The sequence below is a fragment of the Paramisgurnus dabryanus genome, chromosome 13 (assembly GCF_030506205.2).
Source record: "Paramisgurnus dabryanus chromosome 13, PD_genome_1.1, whole genome shotgun sequence".
NCBI lineage: Eukaryota > Metazoa > Chordata > Actinopteri > Cypriniformes > Cobitidae > Paramisgurnus > Paramisgurnus dabryanus.
Window position 1 is genome coordinate 28,249,376 of NC_133349.1, and position 14,411 is coordinate 28,263,786.

At 37.4% G+C, this 14,411-nt stretch overlaps 1 protein-coding gene across 1 annotated transcript in view; it reads left to right on the forward strand.

The window, feature by feature from the left end:
* The first annotated feature begins 803 nt into the window (after positions 1-803).
* The window catches only part of LOC141279936 (threonylcarbamoyladenosine tRNA methylthiotransferase-like), a 136,043-nt gene continuing 122,435 nt past the window's right edge, over positions 804-14,411 (forward strand). The window contains exons 1-2 of the mRNA XM_073811501.1: positions 804-879; positions 1,265-1,322. Of these exons, the coding sequence (XP_073667602.1) occupies positions 804-879; positions 1,265-1,322 (134 nt within the window). The remainder of the gene's footprint in view (positions 880-1,264; positions 1,323-14,411) is intronic.

Consider the following 14,411-nt stretch of genomic DNA (forward strand, 5'->3'; position numbering starts at 1 on the left):
TATTTTACCAACAACAAAATTTTGGCCAGTGAAAATGCTGAGTGGCTAATAACTTTGGAAAACAACTAGCCACTTTGGCTGGTGAGCAAAAAAGTTAATGTCAAGCCCTGGTTACAGACCTGTAAACAGCAAAATACTGCAAAAATGTATTTATAATTGTATACTTTATACATTTTATAAGTCGTAGTTGTTGCCCCTGAAATACATTTTAAAATATATCTCTCATGAAGGTTAAAACTAAATATATTTTCAAATTCATATTTAATTATAAATATATTATATATATTTAATAAATTTTTACTTTCTACAAAATGTATTTAGCATATTTTTTGGTCAGTTAATTTTTTGATATTAAGATATGTTTTGCCATATGCGGGCTGTCTGATTATACTTATTGTAGCGCTATATACTGTTCATCTACATAAAAGTAAAAGTAAAACTTATTGCAACTTCCAAAATGTTCAGTGTTTCACAGCAGGAGATGCCACACACTTTTGCAAATATTTGAAGCTTTTCTCTCATTTATTATAAGCTAAAACATTTCCAAACTTTTGTGGCTACGTCTAACTTTTCCAACCATACGGTAGAAAAGCGGCTTTCTTTTAATCAGAGACAGCCCTCCTGCCCTCAAGGTCGGTGTTTAAAATCTCACCCTTTTTTAAGCATTGACATTAGGGCATGAAGTTTGACGCAATGAGCCATTTGAACCTGGATCTCTTTTCACAAGCCCGGGGCAGCTCATAAAGTCACCTAGGAATCGACTGTGAAGCACCTTCAGGGTAGAGAATAAAAAACACGAGCACATGGCGTATTCAAAGAAGAAAAGAGACACTGATATGCCTGTTGGATCTCGAGCGAGTGAAGAGAGTCGTCTGTCATGTGACCTATAGGCTCTGAAAGGATTATTTTTAAGAGCAGGTTTACTTTTCAAGGTTCTCACTGTGAAAGTGATGACTGCTTGTTGTTTTCTTGCATGTGTGCATTTACACGTGTGTTCAGGTGTCTAAACGGGTTCTCTGATAATAGATGTGCGTGGATGTGTGAAATCCATTTGAGGAACAACACTTTATTATTTCTCTCATGTGTCAAGTGAGCCAAATAGGCCCCGAGCAACAGGTGGCATGTGTGTGTCAGTTACATGGTACCTCAGTGTGGAAACCGGATCTGTAGAGATGAAGTCGAGCGTCTGTACGCACACCCCTCGCTGCTACGATTTTGATAAAGTTAACAGGCTTTCTGTGGCCCCATCAGTCTCTCTGTGTAGGGACAGCTGGCATAGCCATCAGGAATACTGCAGGAGCGTGTCCGATCTTTCAGCCAGAGTGAGTCTCTATGGTCTGCTGTAATGGACTGGCTTCATCTCGTATCAGGGCTTTAGGCCCGATATCTCATCCACCTGCACACAGAAAGTCCAAGCTGACAAAGTTTTGGGTGTTAAATACAAACTCAGAATGAAAACTGGTCTTATTAGTGGCTTGGCTGTGGAGGCAGATGGTTTGTAAGTTAATAGCTTTGTCTGAGCCGTTGCTTAGCTGTTAGTGCGTGTGGAGGTTTGATGCACATGTTTGAATTTGACCTGATTCCATTTCTCTTGAAAGCTGTCATTGTGACGGTACTTTTTAAAGGATTACTCCACTTTCATAAAAAAAAAATAATAATTTGCCCACCCCTGTGTCATCCAAGATGTTTTTGTCTTTCTTTGTTCAGTTGAGAAGAAATTATTATTATTATTTAGGAAAACATTCCAGGATTTTTCTCCATATAGTGGACTTTAGTGGACCTCAACAGTTTAACGTTTCAATGCAGCTTCAAAGGGCTCTAAACAATCCAAAACGAGAAAAAAGTACTTTTAAAACTCATCTTCTTGTCTTGCACTAGCTGTGTAACGTGCCAGCGTGACTTTATGTTAGTGCTGGGCGGTAGAGCTAAAATGTTTATCATCGATATAACGCGTTATATCATTCAATAGCGATAATTATGGATACATTTTGTTAAGCTTTTTAAAAAAAAATAAAGAAGAAAGTAGAAAAAAGTTTTAATTTAACCACTGATTGTTTTATTTACACACTTTATTAAGGCAAACAATAAACAATTTTAGTTTAGCAGTACAAAAAAAATTGTATATCTTACATGAATATTTAATTGGTGTTATCATAATGTTTTATTTCTGTTCTTTGTTTCTTGTGGTTATTCTTAACTTTGTTTGCAATGGTGGATCGGCTTCTTTTCTTCACCTACATTTTTAAATGTACTGTAAATGTCGCCAAATCAGTATTGCCTGGTAGAGTAATAATTTGAATAAGAAATCATTTGTATCCGCGTGAGTAAATCCGGCCCACAAGTATGCACAACTTACACACAACATTGTTCCGATGCTGGTCAGACGCAAAAAAAACCCAAAGAGCTAGCATTTTTCTTTTATTATTGCCAATCTCCTCGGCCACAGTACTCATTTTTACACGTTTTCGTGCATTTCCTGTTACATTGCGAAAAAAGTTCCTATCTTTATCGATAAAGGTCTATCGATGGTGCATATCGATATTGTTTTAGAGCCCAGCCCTACCTTACATATGACGTAATTACATTGAAAGGTCACGCTTGACGTATGCGAAACTACCGCTCCAGTGTTTTACAAGTGTGGAGAAATTGGACTGATCCAATGTTGTTGTATGTGGAATGAAACTAATTAATGTCTTCGTGTCAATTTATTGTTTAAAATGGTCCGCAAGTGTGCATTTCACATTTGTAACACCTGACCTTGCAACGTTATTAGAAAATACGTAAGGCCGCGCTGGCGCGTTACACCAATAGGGCAAGAAGAGAAGTTGTGGTTTAAAAGTATTTTTGTTTTCACTAGATAAGACCCTTATGGCTCAGTTGAGTCCTTTGAAGCTGCATTGAAACTGTAAACTGTTGAGGTCCACTAAAGTCTGCTATATGGAAAAAAATCCTTGAATGTTTTCCTCAAAAAACATAAATTATTTTCGACTGAAGAAAGAAAGACATAAACATCTCTGATGACATGGAAGTGAATAAATTATCTGGATTTTGTTTTTTAAGTATTCCTTAAAAAAAGTGCTAATATGTATCATTTAGGTAAACATATTTACTTTTTACTCTTTCCCCGCCATTGACGAGATATCGCGTCAATTAAGAGAAAACGCTTCCCCACCAATGACGAGTTTTTCCGTCTTTCCGCAATACCGCTATTATCCACTAGGTCCGCAACTTTTTAAACCCGGAAGTATTGCCCTATGGCAAGCTGCTGCATGTCCGTGTCTGTTTTAAAGATCGCTCTGAATGGGATCTCTATGAAAAGTCCGTCACAAAAATGGAATTATCTCTGCTTTTTGCTCAAAATATGGTGTTTTTGCAGAAACCTACCCATATTCAAAAGCTGATTACAAAAGAACTACTGAAGGTAGGATGAAACGTTTTTTTTTTTTTTTTGAAAGCAGAGTTCTGTTCTTTCATTTGGTATATTGTATGTTTATATATTTGAAGAAGAAATTTTTCTGGAAGACATTAAACTTCAGACCTGCCAACCTGTACGCATTTTGCGTAGCAGGTACTCATTTTGACCTCAAAGTACGGTGGTACGATTTGTCACTCTAAACTACGCAAAAACCTGATGACGCCCTTTGCCGTGCGAAGTACTCAAAAGAAGCAACAGAAAAAAGAAAAATATGTCCAATCATAGCACTGGGCTCATCCACCACATAGAAAGTGCGTATGATTGACAAGTCGTATGGCCAATCAGTAACAAGAGTCTGCTATCGATGGAATCACAAAATCCAGCGTGATCTCCTCCCTCCACCCGCAGTTTCTGACCATCTTTTTCAACGGAGAGTCAAGACGTCTGACCCGCTAAGGTAAACTGGTCAGGGTGGATGTTCAAATAATGAAATAATGCATTAGCTTAATCCTTTGAAGTCGCGCGGGCTCCGTTTCATAACGTGCACTTGACCGCAAGATGCGCTAACATTACTTCTGATTTGTAAATGGGCATCATTTATAATTAAGCGCTTACGAAAAAGTACAATGATTTTACCATGGGGAGAGCATCCAGTTTTAGTCAAATAAAAACGGAAAGTTCACTCTCAGTGAAGGGAATCCACCTGACATCCGAGTGAAGCGGATTAAATGCGTTCTGAAATAACGCGCTCTTGATAATTGTCAATAAAATAAAACGTCATATACAAACCAACCACATCAAATAAAGTTTTATAAATGGAGAATATCTCGTGTCTCGAGCGCCCACGTGATAGGTGCCTATGCCGTACTGTACTGCACTGTAAACAAAGCTACAATAAATTACAGACAGACATACAGTTAACAGCACTCCTGTCACAGTTATGGTTGAATTTAAAGCAGTGTTAACTCTAAAATACTGTCTTAAAGGGATAGTTAACTTAAAACATGTAATTCAGTCATAGTTTACATAACAGAACACACCATCCAAACATTTATGAGTTTCTTTATTGTGTGATACACAAGTTATTTTAAAGAGTGTTGATAACCACAGTGTCTGGTCCCCACTCCATTGTATTTTTTGCTAGTCAGGGAAAAAAAAATCTCACTTTTTTTGTGTGTGTTTCACTCAAGAAAGAAATCATGAAGGTTAGACACAATATAAGGTTGAGTAAATGATAACAGAATGTCATTTGTGGGTTAACCATCTCCCACTATTTAACAGTAATATCACTTTTAACAGTGTTTGTGCAGACATGCTAAACTTTGGAGAATACAGTATTTAACATTAATAATGTTATTAATCACCATGTATGGCAAATTTAGTTAAACATGATTTTATTCACATTTATAATTATTTTTAAAGCAGATTATGGCAGGATGGGGAAAAAAGTGAGTGCAATGTGCAGCATGTTACCTTGAAAGTTACCAAGAGGTGTGTGTGCGTGCACGTGCGCGTGCATGTGTTAAATTATATGTTAAAAACCCGTGTTCTGTCCTTTCGGCCGATGCTTCTGTACTCAAAAAATTTTTCCAAGGTTGGCAGGTCTGAAACTTTGGTGAAAATCATGAAAAATGCTGGCGGTGGCTGGCAACTTTTTTTAAAAACGCTGGCGGTGAAAGAGTTAAGGTACCAAAATGTAGCTTTGAGTCACATATATGTACACTTTAGATACAAAGGTGAACTTTTCGAAAGAGTACAACCTCAGTGACAGCATTTGTATCTTTTATGAAGTGATGTCATCATTTGTGCTTTGTTGTACGAGTTTCCCTTTAAGTGATGAAAACATCAACATGCTGAGAATCAAGAACACCATTCCATCCATTGCTAACGTGTTGACTGCATGTATGTATCGCATTTACGATGATGTCACGGCAGTAGAGGCGGCACAACTGTAATGATAAGTCTATAATCCCACCCAAACTCCAATGGAAAAGCATTTGAGGTAAAGTAAAGCGAGTTGAGCCAAGCTTGTACCACACAATGGAAAGCAACTTATGAGTGCAATTTGTGAATGATAAAGTGCAAAGCAATGTCGTTGCAAACCAAAAGTTTTTCATAGATAAGTAACACTAAGTTTTGTGTTAAAAATCCTCAAATCTAGTTTTAGGTGCATTTGGTAGTGTAGAAACAAGGTGTACGTTTTTATGTATGTGTGTATGCAATGCTCTACCACCGAGCTAAATAAATTGTAGCTTATATTGGTTTACAGTGTTTTTGAATCTTTATGCTCACTCCTTTATTGTTCCTACAACATAATTCTGCATTATTATTTTGATTAGATAAAAATAATCACTTTTATTATCATAATCGAACAGCATGCAACGTTCCGAGAACCTTTCTTGTTTTCCTGTCATTGTGAATTCCAGTGCCGTCACTAATGACAGTGTTTCACTGTTGACAGCTTTCTTGTTAATGATTTGAATACAAATCATTTAGCAAAACATCCATCAGTCACATCTAATGTTGACATGTCAAAGCGATGCCTGAAAGAGGCTTTGACCTCACTCGATGAAGGAAACGAGAACGCTCGTGCTTTTAAACAAATCTGCTCGGCTTCCCCTCGTAATATCCGTGTTGTGCTCGAGTGCTCGCTTCATAAACCAGAGGGCACATCATTTAGAATTCAGATAAATGGGGAGTCGGACCGGCATCATTAAAGATTCCTTTTGTTGTGCGATCCGTCAGCTCCCGCGTGACGGCCCAACTGGTCAATGAGGGTCCGACAGTAATTGCAATCAAAACGCAAGAGGTTGTGTGTGTGTGTGTGATAGATGTTAGCTGCTCTTGTTCTGTGTGTGCACCGTTATTAAATGAAAACAAAATGTTTTTTGGCATCGTTAAATTGCCCCCCCCCCTGCATACAGCACCTAACTCAATCTCCAATCTCATATATCTGAATCCTAACAGATATTGGTATTGGTGTCTAGGTCGGCGTCTCTGAGGGACGAGGCCTTTTGATTGGCTATTAGCTTCTTCCTTGGTTTCTCTGTATTTGCGCACATTCCTTGTGGTGTACATTACAAAAGGATTCCTAAGATGCGTCCTTGATTGTCTTTTGTATTGATGTTTAAGCTTTGAACAAATAGGAGCACGTGCGGTATGAATTAATGCGGCCTCTATCGATCCAGAGGAATTACATATAAGCTTTGTTGGACAAAGAAATATAAAAGAGCTGCATGCAGGAGGGATGACATTTATTAAAGACTTACTTTAGGACACAGCTGTCTCCTAACAGGAGTGAAAATAGATTTCATTCACCTGGATTATTTTAGATTGAAAGAATTTCCAATGTCCTAACCAGTCAGATTGTGTCAGGTTTAAGTGACAATTAATGTGAACGTTCATGTCGAAAGTGCAAATGATGCAAGGTAATACAAAGTTATTCAGAATATTTGATAAACACTCTCAAAAGATAAGGTACAAAAGCTGTCACTGTGGTGGTACCCTTTCTAAAAGCACACATTTGTATTCTGAGAGTTTGCATGCATTTAATTTAATATACAACAGGACTTTGAACCAATAGGACTTCACTTTAAGTTGGGAAATAAGCATTTAAAGAGTAACTAAACCCTAAACCAACTTTTTTTAGTTAATGATCTGTAAGAATGATGCTTTATTAGTGCTGTTCATTGATTTTAGTAAGTTTTTTGACATTTGGATGTAAAGTGTTTCAATACTACAATATGGTGTAAAAACGTCTGAGTGCTGCCCTCTTCAGGTTAAACGGTGGCTACTGCAGTTGAATTTTCCTATTGGATGTTGGGTCCAAAAAATGACTCATGACGTAAGCAGGTTCAAGCTCACCACGCCCTTGTTACGATCTCACCACACACGTAGTTCGTCCCCTCTATCTCCGTTGGGGTCTGCCCACTTTTCTTGCATTTTTCAAATATTGCCAGTGGGCGGAGTCAGGCTCTGACCAGGGGTTTAGTTACGCTTTAAGCAACCAACAAAATATCCTGGACGAAACAAAAACACGAAATAGATGTTTGCTGCCTTAAAAATGCATTCAGACTAGCAGCCACTAGCAGTAGCATAGCGACGCAATCTCATTGATTTCAATGGAAGCTTGGTGGCACGAGCGACAGTGACCATTGGTGACCGGATGGGGTGTGTCCAGACGGCGACAAAGTTCAGAGAAATGTAACTTTATGCAAATGACGTTTATCGACCCGCGCAGTTTATTTCCCCCTATAGGAAGGTGACTAAATACAAACCAGTAACTCTCTCGATAAATACATGATCAACATCAGCCATCCTGCAGACAGACAACCGTATAGCACTTGCCCCTCCCACAAGAAGTGGATTTTGCCTCTGACATGCGTCAAAAGTTAGCTTTTTCCGCGCGTCTTGATGCGTTAATGTATTCAAACTTTTCAAGCGGCAAACTAGGCGCGTTAGACGCGATTTTGACGCCTGAAACGCGGTTGGTGTAAACGCAGCATTAGAAAAACAAGCAGGATTGTCTGCTTTTAAATATTGGGGGCTTATTCACAGTCTGCACTAAAACCACGGCCACTCTAGGGAAAGCTACTTGCTGGGTCCGAAACCGCCTACTTCATACTATATAGTACGCGAAAAGCAGTAGGCGAGGCGAGTAGTATGCGAAAAGTACTCGGATGACATACTTCCGGTTAGATTTTGCAGTGTGCATACGATGGACACTTCACTATCCCATGATACCCCGGGAGAGGAGTTATCCAACGAAGAAGACACATGCGGCTGTTTTCGCTCTGAAATGACATGATGTAATGATGACGTAAGTCACGTGATGTAGCAACATGGACGATGTAATACGTCCGAATCTCATTCATACAGGATTCATACTATACAGTACCTACTGTTTTAACAGCAAGTAAGTAGGTACTTCATCTTATTCAGTACCTACTATACAGTATGCGGTTTCGGACGCAGCCACTGTCTCTCTCAACTTTCAAATACTGCTGCAACCTGAATGGGTGTGATCTCGGATATGGTAAATAAAACTATTTAACGAACTAACTCTGCAGTTCAGTACTACTTAAGTCCCTTTCACACAAAAAGTCTTTCCTGGTATATTACTGATGTGAACAGAACCTTTCTGGTAAATCAGTGCTGCCAATTTACAAGTAAAAGATGTTATAAGTTTACGCGTTATGTGTGAATTGAGAATAAGGATTAGAATAAGGCATTAGAACGGACAACATCAGAATGCGCAGCTTTAGGCCAATCATAACGTTTTGATACAGATGACGCGTTTACCCCCCGCACTGTTTTTGGACATTTCCACATGCACGCTGCTTAAAGTCAAGCACACCTGAAGTATACATTCACATTTCTTTACTAAAGTTGTTTAAAACAGCTAACCATCTATTTGACGTACTGCCCATGTCCTTCGCACACCCTCTGTGAAGCCTAAGGTGTAAACATTATTCCTGTTCAAGACGCAGGTTGCGACTCTTTCCCAGTTCAGTGCTGTTTGAAGTCACCTAATACAATGTTGTTTGGTCACAAGCAACTGTCAGCGTTTGCCACAGAAGTGAAAACAACAAAATACGGACTGTGGATATGAATGACATGGATTGTTTACCAATACAACACTGAGCTTGCCGCGCGTCACAGGTTACTTGCACTTTCTCACTGAGTTTACCGGTATTTTAGTACTGATGTGTGAACGTCACTGCGTGTGTGAACAGCACATTTTTTGTATTTACTGTTAAAGTCATTATTGTAAATTTATGGTAATTTATCAAAATTACTGTGTGAAAGAGTCTTTGTGGCATGTTTCAGCAATAAATTTAGAAACCCCAAAAACCTAAAAATGCAAGTTTTCAAAATATTAATGAAAGCGTTTATGTCACTGTGAGTCTAGACGTAATATTTCCCTCTGCAAAGAGTTGTGTACACATGTTTATCTCTGAGAGAGAGAGAGAGAGAGAGAATACAGATCATTACAATGCTAATAGTCCAAACATTTACACATTCAGCATATAGCTGTCTCTCTCTCTCTCTCTCTCTCTGTGAATGTGTGTTTGTTTGAAGCACATATACATCATCTCCGTCTCATTAGGTTAAGTCTATTCCAGGCTCATTCTAAGCCCTGTCTGTCAGAGCCTCTCTTTTAATATTCTCTCATTAATCTCTGCTGTGTAAGGGACTGATAGCAGATCACTTCTGAACTGGAGCCTTGTGTTCCTTTGTGCTTAAAAATTATGTAAAAATAAGACGGGTTTCATTTTTATTCTTTCTTTTAACTCTTTCACCGCCAGCATTTTTAAAAAAAAGTTGCCAGCCAGCGTCAGTGTTTTTCATGATTTTCACCAAAGTTTAATGCCTTCCAGAAAATGTTCTTCTTTAAATATATAAACATAAAATATACCAAATGAAAGAACAGACCCTCTGCTTTCAAACAAAAAAAACCCGTTTCATCCTACCTTTAGTGGTTCTTTTGCAATCAGCTTTTGAATATGGGTAGGTTTCTGCAAAAACACCATATTTTGAGCAAAAAGCAGAGATAATTCCATTTTTATGACGGATTTTTCATAGAGATCATATTCAGAGCGATCTTTAAAACAGACACGGACATGCAGCAGCTTGCCATAGGGCAATACTTCCGGTTTTAAAAAGTTGCGGAAGGGCCACCTAGTGGATAATAGCGGTATTGCGGAAAGACGGAAAATCTCGTCATTGGCGGGGAAGCGTTTTCTCTTAATTGACGAGATATCTCGTCAATGCCGGGGAAAGAGTTAAAGACAGTAGTGGTCAAAATAAACTTACAATATAGGGATAGTTCACCCAAAAATAAAGATTCTGTCATCATTTACTTTTATGTTGTTACAAACCTGTATGAATTTATTTATGATGAAGACAGAAGATATTTTTAGCAACGTTTGTAACTAAATCGATTATGTGCCCCAGTGTAAATCTTTTGTGCCCCGGTGTAAATCTCAAGTTTAAATTTTAGCAGTTAACTAGTGCAACAATTTACAAAGACAATCGCGGCAAAAACAGATCTTTAAGCAAAGTAGTTACTCAATTTAGGCTTGTAAAAGCGACGAAGCAGTCGCATTGACGCGTTTACCGCGCACAACCACATTCAAAAGGTGACGCCACACGAGTGCTTATAAAAGCATAACGAAACTAAAGTACGTTTCTAAATAATAATGCTAATATTATTTTGACTCGATCATTATTGGCTTCTGTAGATGGACATCAGAAATGTTTTGTGCATAGCAGGGAAAGGGAAGAAGGAGAGATGATGAGTTAAAGGGAGGTAAGACAAACTACATCCTGACCCTCTCAGGTCTCAAACATTAGAGGAAAAATCTCAGGAAAACTTCTTGTCAAGTCTAAACAATTGCATTGTTACTGAGAAAATCAACAGATGTATGTGTTATATTGTTCTGTATTTTGAGATATAAAATTAATATTTAGTTTACTAATATTTAACTCTAAGACATTAACTTACATAACAGTTAGCAGTAACTATGACTGGTTTCTTAAAATATTCTTGTAAAAATAAGTTATTAATCATTGATATCATTGTATAATGTAGAAAATATTTCTCTGCTGTTATTATTTCCAAACATGTTATGCAATTTATGCCTCCAAACATGTTAATAATGTTAGGTATGATGAAAATTACACTTGTATATATGGATCTTTCGCAGTAACTGTTGCACTGTAGAATAGTGGGTTAAGCAAATGACATTGTATAGAAGTCTTGCACACAGCAGGCTTTCAAAAAAAGTCAGCAAAAAATGGGGGGCCTGTGCCCCAGTAGAGCTTTATGTCTAGCAACGCCCCTGTTCAGTGCTTTGCTGAATGTGAGCTTTTTCATGTTTGTTATGCATATTTGAGTGAATCCAGAGTTATCTGATTCGCCATGGATAATGCTTTGGTAAGTCACCAAGTCCAACCTTATATTATTTTAATCACTGTTTAAATAAACACAATTTTGAAACATGTCAGCAACTCCTAGTAACGTACAGCTGGGATTGAAAACATTTTTACACAGCGGGGTTAGTATTAACAAAGTGTTACAATAAAACTTCAGGTATTCAATGATAATGAAATGAAAACAATGTAAATACTATTAATTAAAATGATAAATGTTAATACAATATCAGGGGAAATAACTCACAATTATGATTTTTTTCTTTTTTTGTCTTAATTGTGCAGCCTTTAAAAAATGATTTATGTGTGTGTTGATTGTGTAAAAAATGAATCTAACTTAAATATTTTTTTTGGATGACAGTGTTTTAGTTCTCGAGGCCGATCTCGGTCTCGGTCACTTTTTAAAGGTCTTGGTCTCGTCTTGAAATTGACCGCATTTTTACTCTGTCTCGTCTCGTCTCAGACAAAAAGGACTCTGAATTTTATTTCAAGATCGGTCAAGACCACAACTGATGGCAAACTGCAAAAAAAATGATTTTCAAGAAAAAAAAATCTTAGTATTTTTGTCTTGTTTTCAGTAAAAACATATATAAAAAAAAACTGAAATTAAGATGCTTTTTCTTGATGAACAAAACAACCCAAGAAAATAGATCTAGTTTTTAGAGCAAAAATATCAAATTTAAGTGATTTTGTGCATAAAACAAGCAAAAAATCTCTGCCAATAGGGTAAGCATTTTTTCTTGAATTTTATACATTTTTTTTCTTACCCCATTGGCAGATTTTTTGCTTGTTTTTTGCACAAAATCACTTAAATTTGATATTTTTGCTCTAAAAACTAGACTTATTTTCTTGGGTAGTTGTGCTCATCAAGAAAAAGCATCTTAATTTAAGAATTTTTAGATATTTTTTTTACTGAAAACAAGACAAAAATACTAAGAACATTTTTTCTTGAAAATCATTTTTTGCAATGCACATCACAAATCTATTTTTTATCATTAATTTTATGCCGTTTTACTACATAGCTTATTCCCCTAACCTTACCCCTAACAGTCTCCTACTACTCTAAGGAGAGTATCAAAGTAAAGATGCTTACAGTTAGTAACATGTCTAAAGTGGACAATCAAAATAAATTACATAATAAAATAGACTTTTAATGAATAGTGTATTGTAAGAATGTATTTTGAGATGTGCATGAGCCTGCAGGCCAGTCGTTAAAGCAGCATTTAGTTGTACTGTGAAGAGAGACATGATTCATCTGGACTGTCCACTGTGGCAGTTTAAATGCCATCATATTTCATCATGTGTTATACGTCTTTGATCTCAGTAAGTGACAGAGATGAAAGGAGGTCTGTGACATTTCTGAGCAGGCAAACTCTGCCTGCACTTACTTTAACAAGTATCAAGAGTTACTTATAGCGGTTATATAGACAATATGTGCATGCTTGAATTGTATGGATGACCTACAAACATTGCCAGTATACAGAAATGTAGCATGCATGCGACAAGGTCAAAAAGAATATGTATTTTAGAGAAAACTATTGATGTTAAGAACTAAACACCACATTTTTGGTTGTCTCATCTGAAAATAACTTGCAATGACAGATCCTTAAATAGAAGACACCAGTAAAAAGAGACACCAGTAAAAAAAAAATTCTAAGGCATGTTTATAAAATATGCTTAAACATCTTAATTAAACTTAAGCCTAGTACTGGCTTTAGCTAAGCCTTGTCTGTAAAACCGGTCTAAATGTATTAGAGTTAAAGGTATTGTGTAGTATGCATTATGATGTTATGCGATATTTTAAAAAAAAAACAGATTTGGTTTGGTGGTGCACAGAGATAAAGACTGTATAGGGAAAGATTGGATGGAAAGAGTCAGTATTTGATTTGAGGTATTGCTTGTATTAACAAAGCAAGCAAAACCTAAGGTAGATTCAGTGTCACATGGAAAGAGAAAGCATGTTGTGCATGTTTTATAAAAAGGAAAAACAGGCAAAAGGAGTGCTAGAAGATCAGGTGACAGAGAGACAGTGTGTCGAGTTCAGCAGGTGTTTCATTGCACACGTGGACTTTTATGCAACAATTCAATGCAGCTGATCTGATGTTTCATCTGAGACGCTGTGTTCCCGGGCAGATTCCCGGGCTGAATCTGCAACAGAGACGTTTGAACTTTGAGTCTCTCAGGAGATGCCACCAGTCTGTTAATATACTGTATGTGTTTAAATCACACTTGGTAAGCGTTTACTCTTATTGCCACGGCTTGTGTGTGCGCTTTTCCCAACTAAACCAATATTCTTCTCTTTGGGCTCTGTGGTCTTGAACCTACTGATTTCATGGACCAATAATCAAAAGAAAAGCAGTTGAGAAATCACATTTAACTTTATTGCCGTCTGGCTCTATAAAATAAACAGTCTGAAATGGTTTTCCACTCAATTTTGTTTGGACTTTAATCAAATATTCAATATGGCCCTACAGCTTCAGGCAACAGCTTAATATGTAAATAGTTGTTTGAGCCCATACAGTATAATGTAACAAAAAGGTATAGAAATGCCAAACAATCTTTTTTTTTACATATACAGTAGGGTGAAATCGAACTTGACAGGAAAATATATTAAAATTCAAGTAACATCTGTCAGTTGTCTGTAGTCTGAATCAGATTTTTGAAATACAAGCATGCCACTCGCCTGCCCTGTTTGCTTTTCAGTCAACTTTGATTAAACCAATCATCTGGTCCATAACTTTTGTTTCTAAAGCTCAAATTGAGCTAATTTTCCCAGGTCGTTTTAGTTACTGTGCATGTGCACAGGTTGGCAAGTGTATCATGTGACTTTGTATAGAGCAATCAGACTTTATTGATTGTTGATTGGTTCTCTTAGGACGGTTTCACATTTGGTGCGATTGCCTGGTCCGAACCAGAGTTCGATTGCTCCCTCCTCCCCATGCCCCCCATGGACGGTGTTCACATATTATTTTTGCATCCGAACCGCGGTACGCTTGCATCATCAAGCTGCAGCCGGCGCGTTCTCATGTTGCTTGGCAACCGCTGTAAACGAGAAGACGAC